Here is a 14,233-nt window from a genome sequence, read left to right on the forward strand (position 1 = left end):
GGCGCGCAAACGCGCAAAACGTCATACTTTTTTAGACACTGATCCTATAACTTTCAACATTCCCTCAACTGGAGTAGTAAATAGAAGACAGTCCCAAGAGTCATTGCGATCGAAATTGCCCGGCCAAAAGAAAACCACGCGAGCGCCCTTTTAAGTGTATTTTTTATTTCAAAACGAAAGTGGATTTATAAGTCTTTACACTATGTCTGGACGCTACGCTCGCCCTCCTAACAGTTCTCTTTTTATAAGAAACGTACATCCAGATACCAGGTAAGCTTTTGCAAGTCCTGCCTTAATATAAGGATTGTATATTTCAATCATTTGTTGTGCAAAATTTATGTATGCCTTCAGACCTGAAGATCTACGAAGAATTTTTGGGAAATATGGCCGAATTCAAGATGTTTACATACCTTGTGATTACTACACTAAAAAAGTGCGCGGATTTGCCTATGTGCAGTATCCTTTTCTCTTATAAATGATGTGAATTGTCCAACTACTGGGGAGAGATTGAGGGACTTTCAGTTCTCTTTAGATTGAGGTTTTAAACATCCATGTTCTGAGTTCTGTGTGTTGGAATCTTAACCAAAAGATCTTTCAGGAGATCCTTAAATATTCATCACAAGGATCTTCTTAATTGATATGTAAAACCCTGTTTTCTCATGTAACTTCTAAAGACAAAGAATTTTGAAAGTGTTTGTATATAAAAGTGTGACTAAAGGCAAAGTATTAAAGATTCAAGTTAGTGTGTAAGTCAAGATAACATAATTAAAAAAAATCCAAAGCCTATTGTTGCAATGCAATAACTTTGGCTGGTCCCTATTTTCAGGGTTTTATCAGCTAGCGATGCTTCTCCATTTGTGGTTTAAAAAGATATACTTACAAGTTTAAAGCTAGCCAAGTGTAAAGAACAAAGTTTTTCATCCTTCTAAAGACAAGCAAGTTTCAAGTGTAAAGTTAACAGAGCTATAAAAAAAAAGTTTTGAAGTTGCAAATGACAAAGTCTAACTCAAAGAAAGTCAAGCTTAAGCAAAGTAAAAAGACAAAGGTGTTTTAGGTGAGTTTTTAGCGATAACGTTCTTAACCCACACAGATTTGAAGATATCCGTGATGCAGAGGATGCCTTGTATTACCTGGATAGAGTTCTTGTGCTTGGTCGTGAATTAGAAGTGCAATTTGCGGAAGGAGACCGAAAAAGTAAGTATTGAACAGTTGAATGATCTTTTTGAAACACTTCTGATTTTAGTGTTTTTTCTTTTTGCTTTTTCACCTTAAGCTCCCAACCAAATGAGATCTAGAGAATCAGGTTTTGGTTATGACAGGTAAATTTCTATAAATAAGATTGCTGATCTTGTGATTTGATCTTTTTCTTGATAATGTAGATTTGTTGTTCCCACCAACTTTGCTCATTAATTTTGAATTGACAAAACTGTGTGTATTGCTTCATATTCTTCAATTGGATTCAAATTCAAACATTTGACTTGCTCTTGTTTTGGTTTTTTTTATCAGGAGGTCAAGAAGTCGAAGTCCAAGGTAAGATGAAGAGAATTCTTTTAATTTGAATAAGAGTTTCTGATTTCTGAGAATGTGTCATTTTTTAGACGAAGATCGCGAAGTCGAAGCCCAAGGTATGTTGGATCTTTCACATCATTAAAAGAAATATGCTTGGCATTCAAATGCTTAAAGAGATATTTTGTTGTATGTAGACGAAGCAGAAGAAGAAGATCATATTCCCACTCAAGATCTCGCAGTGTAGAAAAAAGACAAAAAAGGAGATCGTCAGAAAGGCGTAGTCCTGAAAATCATAGGTCAAGAAGTCAAAGTAGAAGTCCATCAAGATCACCAGATAGAGGTCAACATGATGAACAAGGTGGTAGTCCTAGAAAATCTCCTGAATGAAACTACCTATGTTGGCTTTATTAACTATGTTCTACTTGCTTCACTGGCTCTTGCGAAATAGTTGTAATTCTTTGGCATACTTTAGCATTAAATATCTTAATTTGCTTATGATAATATGCTCTTTTTAAAAATTGTGTATTTGTTCTCTAATTTTGTGACATGGTATCAGTAATTTGTTATTTACTATTTAGTGTATTTGTGTTTTGTTGGGATATTTGTATATTTCAATGAATGTCATTAGTTTGGAGTTTGGAATGTCAATTCATAAAAATAGACCTCAAAACAGCCAATATTAGTTTGATTTTTCTTTGTTGTCAATTGTTGTGAGGTTTGTATGAAATAGGAAATGACGTCGTATGACGTCTAGAAGGATTGGGTTGAAGAAGGATATCACATGTCAAAGGCTACAATTGTAGATATCTTCAGGAGGTGGCGAATTATTGCCTGCCAAGCATTGAGATTTGGTGCCAATATTTTCAAAGGTGAAATTTTTCAGTCAGTGTGTGTAGGCAATCTTCTATTTCTTCACTACGTTGCTTCACTTCAGGTTAGTAGTATTGCTGTATTCGCGAATTTCTAATCTGAACATTCAAGCATTTCTAATCGAGGCTTATGTATGTATCTCGAAAGCTCGAATGGATATATTTTCTATGCTAAAACGCACGATTATCTCGGGGATGTTCTGTCTCACGAAGAAAAAATATTTAGTGTCTGTGTACTACCGTGATCGTTGAATTCGTTGCTGTTGCTTTGGGTATTAGATAGTTACACACAACTTGTTTATAATCTCCCTTTAACTTCTGTACCAGATATCTTTTATTGTTGACTGGAATTTGTGGAAGAAAATTTGGTAGATTCTTGTTGTCGCAATGTTCTTTGATTTATGACGATTCTTACTTTCATTACGAGTAATATTTTGTAACAAAATTGTTCTAATTTAAAATGCGAACTAAACTTTACCTCTTCGAGAAAAGCCAACCCTAGGCGCGAATACTTTGGTTGGGTTTGAAGTCGATTATTTCTATTACTTTTGACACACATTGTGAACAACTTGTACTTTTCCCTAGACTCAAATCACGAATTTATTAATTGGTTTTTGCGACAATTGACGAAAGAGTCATTTCACTCATTTCGATCCTTCGCCTTTGCTTCACAGCACTTTATAATATTTTCTATTTATGAGACATATTGAATTTTTCCATGTAAGATATTTTAGTCACCAGTTATGGCTCATTGTTATATTTTTTATTTTGTTTCTCTCGCGAAATTTTATCTTTTAACTGAAGTATTTCATTTTTGGTTGTGTAAAAATCTAAACTTTGCTTTTAAGTTTTGATGTAGAACAGAATATTGTAATAGTATTCTTGTGGGGTTTTTTCTTCAGAATTCTGTCAAAGTTGTGCTGTGGGATCGGTGGATTGCGTTATAATAAATGCTATAACTGCTGGTGTTCCATCCGACGCCTTCGGGTATTCAGACCTTATAATGTGTTTTTCTTTGCGGAATTTATCAAAGACTTTCAGCTTCTTTTCATCCCGCTTGCCGCAAACGATGGAACATCTTGGATCTATTATATTTAAGATAATACTGTTAAAAGAACTTTGGTTTATTGCGTTATACATATTTTGAATTTCCTTTGCGTGCATGATCTTTCTCAAGTACGACCTATTCTTTGATATCACCGACGTAATTTTTTAAAGCTTCCGAAATTATATGTTTCTTCGGTGAACTTTTCAATATTGATACGTGAAGATATTGTTCCGTTCTTTTGTGAAAAAATTCAGACTATTAGTGTGTTTGGGGACTTAGGAAATTTTTAGGAGCAAGCATGCATGTCTGGGGAGATGTTTGTAGTAATGTCGTATCTTCCGCGGATCAAGTTACTTGAGAGAGATTATATAAAGCATTCTTTATATCGAATCGCGTGGTTTCTGTGTGTCAAGCTGGATCAACTCCAAATCTAATATCTTAATAGGCAAGCTGACACTCAGCGCTCTCTCAAATATCTTGTCGTTTAACCATACTGAATATTTCAATTGTAGACAATCTTATTGATGATTATTGGTTAAGCGAAGAAAGTTGAACTTCATCACTTTTACCTACACACTTAATCCAGTCATGGCTAATTCTTCGTCAGGGGCAGGATACTTTCCAACTTGTCCTGAATGTGCCAAGGTATGGGTAATATTGCATACAACAACTTTCATTATTTTAGCACTTTCTTTCTTCAAAAAAAAAATTGCTTGTTAAAAGAAAAGGTTAAATTGCAGAATACTTCTACTCAGTTTTAATGTTAAGGTCAAGTTTATATTATATGTATAACTGGTATTTTGCAATCAAACCAAAGAAAATTTATGTATCTTGTAAATACCACCTTTAACTTTATTGGCTGCATCAACTTTATAAAATAGATGGATTTAAAACTTTATCACTGTCCTGCTTTGGTTGGAAGAGCTCATCATCATCATCATTATGGATCCCTTGGCTTACATAACATGCATCCACAAACTTTGTCTCATCCCAACAATCAATGTTGCCCAACTCCACATCAAACACTTTATCCCTCTATTCCACTTAGATTACACAGGTAATATATCATTTCAAGGATTTACAAGGAGTATAACAGCCCTATTAATATTAAATGTATTTTCAACTTTACAAAACTTTAGTGTGTGTAATTGCTCAAGATGTAGACAGACAGATATGGACAGACATTTTCCTATGACGTCACCACAAATACCCCTCAGTGCATGTTGGATGAATCCAATGGACATGCACAACACAAATCTAAATTCAAACTTCGTACCTAACCCATTACCAAGTCGACCTTGTATACCCCCAAGGCATGTGGGAATGTCACCTGTAACTCGGGTATGTTAGTCTTCTTCAATTTTGTTTTGATGGTATGTTATTTTCTTTTTATAATGTAGACTATTATTATGTTTCAGACTGAATCTTTACCATTACATGTTGATGGTGCTTCAGGAATATCATATAACCATCACCATCATTTTCACCATTATCACTATCATACACAGTCAAGAAATAATCTACATCCTTATGCAGTTCCCATGCTTCATCCCAGGGTAAGTGTGTAGTTTTTGTGACACTGTAGCTAGGCTTGCCTTTTTCTCCTTAGTGACTGCAAAATATATTAGATATTAATTGAATGGAAATGCTTTAGTTTCGGAGGCGTCGCTCTCCAAGGCCAAGTGAAGGAAATATGGAGAATGCTAATTTCATACCAGCAGTCATTACATCAGAAGCTGGAATGACTTGGGGTGGCCATTTAAATACAGAGGTATTGCTTCATCATACTTGCATCAGCATAAATGCTATTAACTGGATGTGAGCTTTTTCATGGTTTGTCCCATGTAGAATTTGGGACAGCTGGCGGTCAGTGAAAAACCAAAAGGGATTTCAAAGTCTGTTCTTGAAAGTCTACCCACTTACAAAATAACTTCCAAAGATAAAGATTTAAGAGAATCTCGATGTGTTGTTTGCTTGATGGACTTTGAGCTAAAGCAACAGCTTCGAATATTGCCTTGCCTCCATGAATTTCACAGCAAGTGTATTGATAAATGGTTAAAGGTAAATGACGTGTTTCAAATTTTTATTTGTTCTCCTATAATAAATATCTTATACATTGGTTTAAATGTTTAATCACAATTCAAGTTGTGTATTCACCATATGGACCATACACTTTTCAAGGTTTTATAATAAAATAGGTGTGGACTTATTAGTTTCAATTATGTCAGTTGTACAAGCATCTAATTTTATTGATTGTTATCATTAAGTAACATTTTCCCTTTATAGAATAACAGATCGTGTCCAATATGTAGAAAAGAAGTCAAATTGAAATGATGAATAAAATTATTTACGGAAATATAAACTGACGACTGTTCAGGTGTCTTCTTGTTTTTCATTATCGCAATGAATAATGGGGTAAAGATAAGAAGGTGTGCCAGGCAAACTACCTTAATCCTCAGTTTGGATTAAAATTTGTTGAGAAGAATTGACATTTACTTAAGAAGTTAGGAAATTCATTCGTATAAGATGTGATAAGAATGATTTCTAGCATCATCTGTGATACAATATTATAAATATAAATGTATAATCTGATAGGCTTATATTTACTTATTCATAACAGTGTATGTGCTATTATATGCACAGTGTTTCAAATCAATGGAATATAATAAAAACTTAAATTTACGTTTTTGTCATCAATTACTTCTTGCTTGTTTATAAATCATGCAAAGTCTTGCATGCAGTATAATTTTCAGGGGCCTAACCATAAAATTAACTAACCTACAGGAATAACATATAGAGTTTTAAGCAGGTTGAAGTTTATGTAATATGTGTTGGAGCACAATAATTTTTCAATGGAAAGAAAGATTTCACTGCTGATAAAATTGTGAATGTTTATACCATTGTACAAAATTTGTTTGATGTTTTTGAATTTAAATTACCATCTGAATGCACAAACTAAGTAGTCAACAATACAGCTCAAATGATTGGCTACAGTAATACTTAATTAGCAACTCAACGATTATGACAACAATTGCCCAAAATAAAGTAATTTTCATCACTATTTTCACCTCTGGTACTTGGAACTAACCGCGTGTATTTTTGAAAATATTTCGTATATGTTCCTGCATCTATTGTGAGTTCATATTTCAAATGTAAGTTGGTGTAAATAAATCCTAGTGTATCTCCTCGACATTTGACGAAACCAACTAACATTCGTATTGTGGGTACTAAATGTTGATGGTCTTGTGCAATATCTAAATATGTTTTTTACAGTTATTAATAAATGGACTCTCTCCTAAAGAGTTGATGGTTGCCCTCAACTGAAAGTGAGCGCATTCAATTTCACTTCTTGTTAAACGTATATACAGTGTGAACAAAACATGCAACAAATATAAGCGATAAGTTTAAAAACATTTCCATAACATGTCCTTCGTACCTTTGGAGTCCAACAAACGCATGTGGGGATGTTTTGCTTACAAAATTATCTCTTGCAAATATTCATCGTCACACTGTCACATGGTCATCACTTGTGTGGCTCACGAAGTGAAAATGTTGAATCTTCCATTTCACTTACGAAAATGTTTTTAAACACTTTGTGAAGAAGAAAAACAAGAAGACGCGGATAAAGATAAGAAAAATTATTGAAGAAAATTAGATAAGTACTTTTCCACTTAAATGAGATAACCTGTTTTTCTATAATATAAAACAAATTCCAAAGAAGCAAGACATCTTGAGATTGCAAAATATGAATCAAAACAAGACGAGAAGTGAAATGTAAATTTTCGACTTTATTTCAAAGTCGTCCTCAGACAAAATTGTGTACAACATGATATTCAATAAAAATCATTAAATAATCACTAAATAAGAGATCTTCTAAATCACTGAAAAGTATGTTGTTTAAGTTACATTATAATTTTTCATTTCTTTTAAGTGACTATATAGAAATAACAGGGCAGAATACTCCCCTTCTGATTATAGTCAGAAGATCCATTCGTTTGTGATAAATCCACTTACATCACTTGCACAATGGGAGCTATTGGTTCATCGTTCAATGCAAATATACGGAAATTCTTTTAAGCCCAATAGAGAACAATCGTCTGTACTTAATCTGTTACAAGTATGTTTGCTTGTGATGAAAACATAAAACATTTTTTTCTTTTCAACTATCTTCAATTCAAAGAAAGATGTGAGAAAAAAAGCACAGAATACCAGATCGGATCAAAATCTTGAATAAATTATTTCATGTTTCAGCCAATCAGAGCTCGAAAAAAGATAGCCAAGCCCATCGAAATCAGCCAATTAAATCAGGCCACCACATAATGTTAAACATGCCAATCACTTCGCACGACAGTAGATGCCCTCAAGAGACGAAAGTGAAAGGTACGTTTATTAAATTTTAATTTAGTGTTTAAAAAAGTACTTCAAATGTCGATAAATTCGATGACAAATACCTTGTTTGATGTATGGTTACGTATTGTTATACTTGTAAGTCTTTTCGTCGGTTGTTTTTGTACCATTCGCCGTTTTTAACTCCGTGCCTTCGACGGTGTATTTGCTTTGTCAGAGAAACTTGTCAGTATAAAAACGTCAAGTTTGTATGTTTCAAAGTCTTTCTTTTCATTTTGCTTTAGTGTGTTGGTGACTGCTAGTGTTTTAAATACTTCGAAGTGAAACTTTGTTGAATATTTTTGCTTTTAGCGTGTATTTTTGAATCGATATTTTTTTTAACGATAAAGTTGTGCGACCGACATCTTCCTCGTTTCAACACAAAAATATGTGCAAATTCTAGTTGAAAAGTAATAGCATTGCAAAATGAGTGATAAGGAGGGTATTTCTTATCCCATGGGTTGATTTTTTGTTGGTAAAAAATGTTCTTTTGACTTTTTTGAGCAAAAATTTTGAGATATATGAAAAAACATGAAATGTTGGTTCATGGTGGACATTGGACTCTCGATAAAATTGGCGCGAATTTTGTTCCGCGTGAAAATGAAGAACACTGGGCACGAATTATGCAAAACTGACAAGCTTGACTACGAAAATACCCACAAAATCTTGAATGGAGTGGGATACGGGAAAAAGTTTGAAGAGTGTAGACGGCTACAGGTTCTTCAATTCAATAAATTCGAATGATAGCAATTTCAATCGGCGAGAAAGATTTTTAATGAAATACGATGTACGCTACTTGAGAACAATTTAGAAAAGTTGTTATTGAAAACTATTTTAAGAGCATTTTCCCAATAAATGTGTTTATATTCTATAGGAAAAGAAGCTAATTTTCTCTTGAGAATTGACGATGAACAGTCATAAAGAATATAATCCTAGTTAAAATTTGAAGCAAAGATAAAACGGATCGCTATGAAAACAGCTGGAAGAGAACGAAAGAGGAGTAAGGTAAGAAACGCAAAATTATATTTCGTTAAAACTTTCATTGACTGCTTGGTTCTTTTTATACGAAAACGCTTTTGAAAATTTTTGTTATGATATTCTTTATCATAGTAATCTTTTCTGTCAATATTTTTATCTTAATATTATAATGTTTATAATATGTATCAAATTTTTGAAAACACAGAAGCTCATTTCGTTTGATTTGAATTGATAGGATATTCAAATGAAAGCAACAGACACAGCGTGTTTTTATGGACTTACTTGTGCACACATTCAAAAATTTTTTGCCTTTTCTCTTAAAACTTTGCACGAAAAACTTTGTCTTAACATTTTTGTTAGGCAATGACTACCTTCAATTTTTGCTGCTAGTAAACGAGTACTAGCTAAAAGTTTAGGATAGAAATGATTAGACAATAAATCAAAAAAAAAACAATTGTTGTGAACGATCTATCTGAAAACAATGTTCAAAAGCATTTAATGAAGTCTATATGACTTCTTCCAATTGAAATGTTTAAGAGATTAAAACAAACATTCCTTGATGAAACAAAACTAAATGTTTGTGCATGTGCCAATGATTTTAATTAAATTTGTAAGTCAACTCTAGTGTTGTGAATAATATTTCAAAAATCGACGCTCAATGACATATAAAGGAGTCTATAAGACTTCCTTCTTATGAAATGTATAGATATAAAAAGAAGCCTTCATTACTCATGAATCAAAAGTAAATGTTGTGTGCCTTTTTTAAGCAAAATGCTCCTGAGTTTAAGGTATACAAGGATTAGCAAACAATAAGACGAATCTAGTGTTGTGAATGATCTGTATATAAGAAAGTGACGTTCAATGGCGTATAAAGAAGTCTATAAGACTTCCTTCCAATAAAATGTATAAATATAAAAAGACATATTCACTGGATGAAATTTACTCATGAATCAAAAGTAAATGTTGTCAACATTTTTAAACAAAATTTTATTGAGTTTTGGGTAAGCATTATCAGACAAAAATTAAATCAAAACTGCCAATGTGAACGATCGATATGAAATCGACGTTTAAGAGAAAATAAAGAGTCTATACGACTTCATTCTTTTCAGAAATTTATAAGATATGAAAAGAAACATTAATTAGAAGAAATTTATTCATAAAACAAAAGTAAAATATCATACTCAATCATACATCAGCAACTTGAAGTCTTCATTTGTCCACTATTGATTTAATTATTAATTAGAAAAGTAAGTAAAAGTATTGTTGTAAAAAGTACTCTTTGAACAAAGCGTTCAACAAATTATGTAAAATATGTACAAGACGTCAAAAATAGGAAAAATTAATAAAAGCCTCACAAGTAAGCACTAATTGGAAGAGGTCACTTCAAGAACCACAATTTCACTGTTGGACAAGAACAAGGAAACTCAAGAAGGCAGTATACTTATTCAGTAAACGTTTATGAGCCTATGATGGCAGAACAGCATCTACTTTTTCACATCTTGAGAGCACAATGTCTTAGGATGTTGAGGCACTTCATCAATTCTTGCGGACTCGGCGTCTTCCGTTGTTGAGGCACTTCATCGATTCTATCGGACTCGGCGTCTTCCGTTGTTGAGGCACTTCATCGATTTTTGCGGACTCGGCGTTTTCCGTTGTTGAGGCACTTCATCGATTCTTGCGGACTCGGCGTTTTCCGTTGTTGAGGCACTTCATCGATTCTAGCGGACTCGGCGTCTTCCGTTGTTGAGGCACTTCATCGATTCTTCCGGACTCGGCGTCTTCCGTTGTTGAGGCACTTCATCGATTCTTGCGGACTCGGCGTCTTCCGTTGTTGAGGCACTTCATCGATTTTTGCGGACTCGGCGTCTTCCGTTGTTGAGGCACTTCATCGATTCTTGCGGACTCGGCGTCTTCCGTTGTTGAGGCACTTCATCAATTTTGCGGACTCGGCGTCTTCCGTTGTTGAGGCACTTCATCGATTCTCGACAGGTCAGAAATTTCCATTTCTTTATTTCTTCAGAGACTCTGCAAGTGGAGTGGGTTTTTCTATCTGATCTAGTTTGATCTGAGGCGCCAGATAGATCAAACTAGATCAGATGGAAAAATCAACAAACAAAGAAAGCGAGAAATTCAAAGGCAAACTTCACTGCTATGTTTTGAAAAAAATTACAGTGAAACGGTGCAAGAAAAAAAAATGACAAAGCAATCTTGTGACGAAAAAGAAGATGAAATAATGAAAGAAAAAATTGACAACAAGATGAAATAATCCAAGACAAAGATTTCACAACTCTACAACTATATTTGTAAATACATTGCCTGACACTTTAGCTCATGCATGATGTTTGAAGACTTCTTGTTGCAGATATAATCTTTTTTTACATGTTGCTTTCTGTTAGTGGGTTTCATCATCTAACGTGAAGGAGACGACTTGATTGTCTCGTATAACTTATCTTAACTCAATAAGCTCTTGAACAACTTAATTCAGACTAAGATGTAAATAACCTAGCCATCGTCGAAAGTTTATGTTTTGTTGTTTTTTGACTTGCACGTAATTTTCGACCAAATGTGCACAAGTAAATCTCTAGAGATGCTGCAGTTTGCACAAGATATAGGATGGACGTCAGGTAAGATGAGCATTAGATGATGCACAGACGTTTACATTGACATTAAAACTTAATTGAACATTTTCCACCTGAATTTTAGCATTTAATGCCATGATGAGTTATGGTGCTTTGTCCATGTATTGTTTGTTATGCTGCATAACAGAAATGTGAATAATCATGATGATGACATTCTGTGGAAGTTTTAAACTGCTATGGTGAACTATAAACTCAATATCAGGAAACAAATTATCCATCCTAATACCACAAAGCTTAAAATATATTTTGGTAAGTAGTTGTTGATGTGTTTTTATCTGTTCGATACCAAACAAGCGATCGTTTCAGGTGGATGGATGTAATAACTAATAATAGTATAATGATTTTTGATTTCATAAAAAATGATTCCACGTTTAACTTTTAATAAATTTTCAAAATTTGGATTGTTGGTTTTTGGTGATGTTTTATTACTAAATCTAGAAAGTCTTCCGACTAATTCATATAAAATTACCACGAGTTTTGAGCAAGAGCAGTCGGTAATGTAATGGGAGTTGCTAAAAAGCTTTTGATTTATTATATACGTTATTTTTTTGTCAAATTGAAATACATTCGTGTTTTATTTTTTGAACTTCATTGTTTTGTAGATAAGGAATGATAGAATGGTGGTGTATTATATCGATTAATTGCAACATGGTTATTGTGGATTACATTCTGCCTGTCGTGGATTACTTCGTTGTTGTCGTCGATTACATCGTGGTGTCGGGGATTACATCGTGGTTGTCGTGGATTACATCGTGGTTGTCGTGGATTACATCGTGGTTGTCGTGGACTACATCGTGGTTGTCGTGGACTACATCGTGGTTGTCGTGGAGTATATCGTGGTTGTCGTGGAGTATATCGTGGTTGTCGTGGATTTTCTGGATTTTCTGTCGTGAAATTTGGGCTAAGGATTACGTTAATCTACGAATAAAGAACGACGACGAGCAATGGTGTAATAGTCAAACAATCAAAAATTGACTTAGCGTTCAAAATCAATTTGACATTGTGCTATACGAATATGAGTTAAAAAAAAACACACGATAGTTTCATGGTGGTTTGTCCAATTATGATATGCATCAAGATTTGAGTAAAGCTGTATGAGGGAAACACAACAATAATCAATGGATTAAATCCTGACACTACGTGGAAAAATAAATATAGGTGAGTAATATTTGATATTTGAATCTCGTTCAATTTGCTAACAGAGTTGCTGAAATTTGCTGTAGTGGAAAACGTAATAATATTTTAATGTTTTAAATTTCAGTTTATGTTTCATCCTATGAACAAAACCACCTTACACAACACTGCTGGAAGTTTTGAAGAGGCAGTTGGTTGCTTATGACGACCAACCTATAGGTAATTCATGTGTATTTTTTTATTGACCAATCTTTATAGTTGCTTTTTGGCTACATTACGAGCAGAAGATAATGTTGTGAATGCGAATTCGCCTGGCAAAAACAATGTTATTTGTTGGGAATGTTTTGTCTAGAAAAAAACTTCTTTTCACTAATTGTTATAACATTACACAGAATATATAAGTTTTCACAGTAAAATTTATAATATTATTTAAGTTTTATTAACGGTTTTTGTGTCACGTTATTGTCAATAACTGTGCAGTTTTCGTGAATTTTGAAGAATTTCGTGTTATCTTGAACCTTTCATTTGTTTTGTAGTGAAAGAAGAATGCAATGTTGGCACATTATGATTCATACATGGCATCATTGTATCATGTATGTCGTGGGTCAAAGCATAATTGTCGTCGATCACAGTCATATAGTCATCGTAGATTAACTCACAGCTGTCGTGGATTACGTGTACTTTATGATTGTCGTGGATTTACATCGTCGTTATCGTGGATTTACATCATCGTTGTACCTTAATCTACGAATGAAGACCGAAGACGACGTTTAAGGTAGCAGGTTTATAGTGTTTTAGTTAAAATCCTGGTGATCTACACTAACAGGAAGATGATTGATCATGACTGAGTGTATAACAAAGTTAGTTGTTCTTTTGATTCTTGTTAGTGTTGTTTTTTTTAGTTTTGTGCATGTGATGCAGTGCTTTTTGCCGTTGAAACATTTGCCTGAAAACGATGATATATCTCATATTGTCGAAAACTTTGATCAAGCTGTCGTATAATGTGAGATTATCATTGTACAAGGTAAAATATATATGTCTGATGTCGGTTTTTATAGGTTTTTCGTTGTTTTGATCACCAGGGTACACGATCCTAAGTTCAAGGAAATAAGCATGGGTTTCTTTGAGTTTTGATCGTGTATATTATTCTTCTTAAAACTGAATCAAATGTATATTTAGTTATCAAACTAGAAAATGAAAATTACGTTCCAAAAAATGGCGAAATCTGAATCACAGATTGCACGTTAAAATAACAAAAAAAAATCCGGACCGAAACATGGCGCAATCCGGCATACAAGCTGCATAGCGCAAATTAAATTAATCTAAAGTTATAAACGTCTGAAATATTCTTGCTTGATGATGCTTTATAAATCATTTTTACGTTTAATTCAAATTGTTTGAATTTTGAACCATGCAAAATTTGAAATGTTCACCAGACGCTTCAAAATGAATAAAAACAAGTCAAAGTGCTTAAAAATATTTTTAGAGAAAAATGAGTGATTTGCATCATCAAGACGAATATGCAACGTTGGTCTAATAAACAACGAAACAGAATAATAGGTGCATGAAACCCGGCATTGCTTTTGCTAAATAGCTGTCAAAATCAATGTTATGACAGTGGCATGTCGAAGTTAATTAACTCACTGTTATTTAACTTGAAGAAAATAGTT

The 14,233-nt window shown here is 33.5% G+C and overlaps 2 protein-coding genes and 1 long non-coding RNA gene across 4 annotated transcripts; all 3 read left to right on the plus strand.

Moving 5' to 3' along the window:
• Positions 1 to 105: 105 nt before the first annotated feature.
• Positions 106 to 2,186, plus strand: LOC124443790 (serine/arginine-rich splicing factor 10-like). Its single transcript, XM_046994317.1, has 7 exons — positions 106 to 270; positions 352 to 456; positions 1,091 to 1,194; positions 1,274 to 1,319; positions 1,507 to 1,530; positions 1,599 to 1,625; positions 1,704 to 2,186. The coding sequence occupies exons 1-7, from the start codon at positions 203 to 205 to the stop codon at positions 1,894 to 1,896; spliced, it is 567 nt and encodes a 188-aa protein (XP_046850273.1). The 5' UTR covers positions 106 to 202; the 3' UTR covers positions 1,897 to 2,186.
• Positions 2,187 to 2,285: 99 nt separating this feature from the next.
• Positions 2,286 to 6,108, plus strand: LOC124443788 (E3 ubiquitin-protein ligase RNF38-like). Of its 2 annotated transcripts, XM_046994315.1 has the most exons (9): positions 2,287 to 2,443; positions 3,281 to 3,365; positions 3,939 to 4,071; positions 4,308 to 4,483; positions 4,566 to 4,767; positions 4,845 to 4,982; positions 5,081 to 5,197; positions 5,275 to 5,487; positions 5,713 to 6,108. In XM_046994315.1, exons 3-9 carry the CDS (start codon positions 4,015 to 4,017, stop codon positions 5,758 to 5,760), a joined length of 951 nt encoding a protein of 316 aa, XP_046850271.1. In that variant the 5' UTR covers positions 2,287 to 2,443; positions 3,281 to 3,365; positions 3,939 to 4,014; the 3' UTR covers positions 5,761 to 6,108. The 2 variants fall into 2 exon arrangements, with proteins under 2 accessions (XP_046850270.1, XP_046850271.1); XM_046994314.1 differs by lacking the exon at positions 3,281 to 3,365 and having other exon boundaries at positions 2,286 to 2,443.
• Positions 6,109 to 7,681: 1,573 nt separating this feature from the next.
• LOC124444397 lies at positions 7,682 to 9,229 on the plus strand. Its single transcript, XR_006947950.1, has 3 exons — positions 7,682 to 7,806; positions 8,687 to 8,817; positions 9,026 to 9,229. It is a non-coding gene; the product is annotated as an uncharacterized LOC124444397 (long non-coding RNA).
• The last annotated feature ends 5,004 nt before the right edge of the window (positions 9,230 to 14,233 follow it).

This window comes from Xenia sp. Carnegie-2017, unplaced genomic scaffold, assembly GCF_021976095.1.
Source record: "Xenia sp. Carnegie-2017 unplaced genomic scaffold, XeniaSp_v1 HiC_scaffold_21, whole genome shotgun sequence".
Taxonomy (NCBI): domain Eukaryota; kingdom Metazoa; phylum Cnidaria; class Anthozoa; order Malacalcyonacea; family Xeniidae; genus Xenia; species Xenia sp. Carnegie-2017.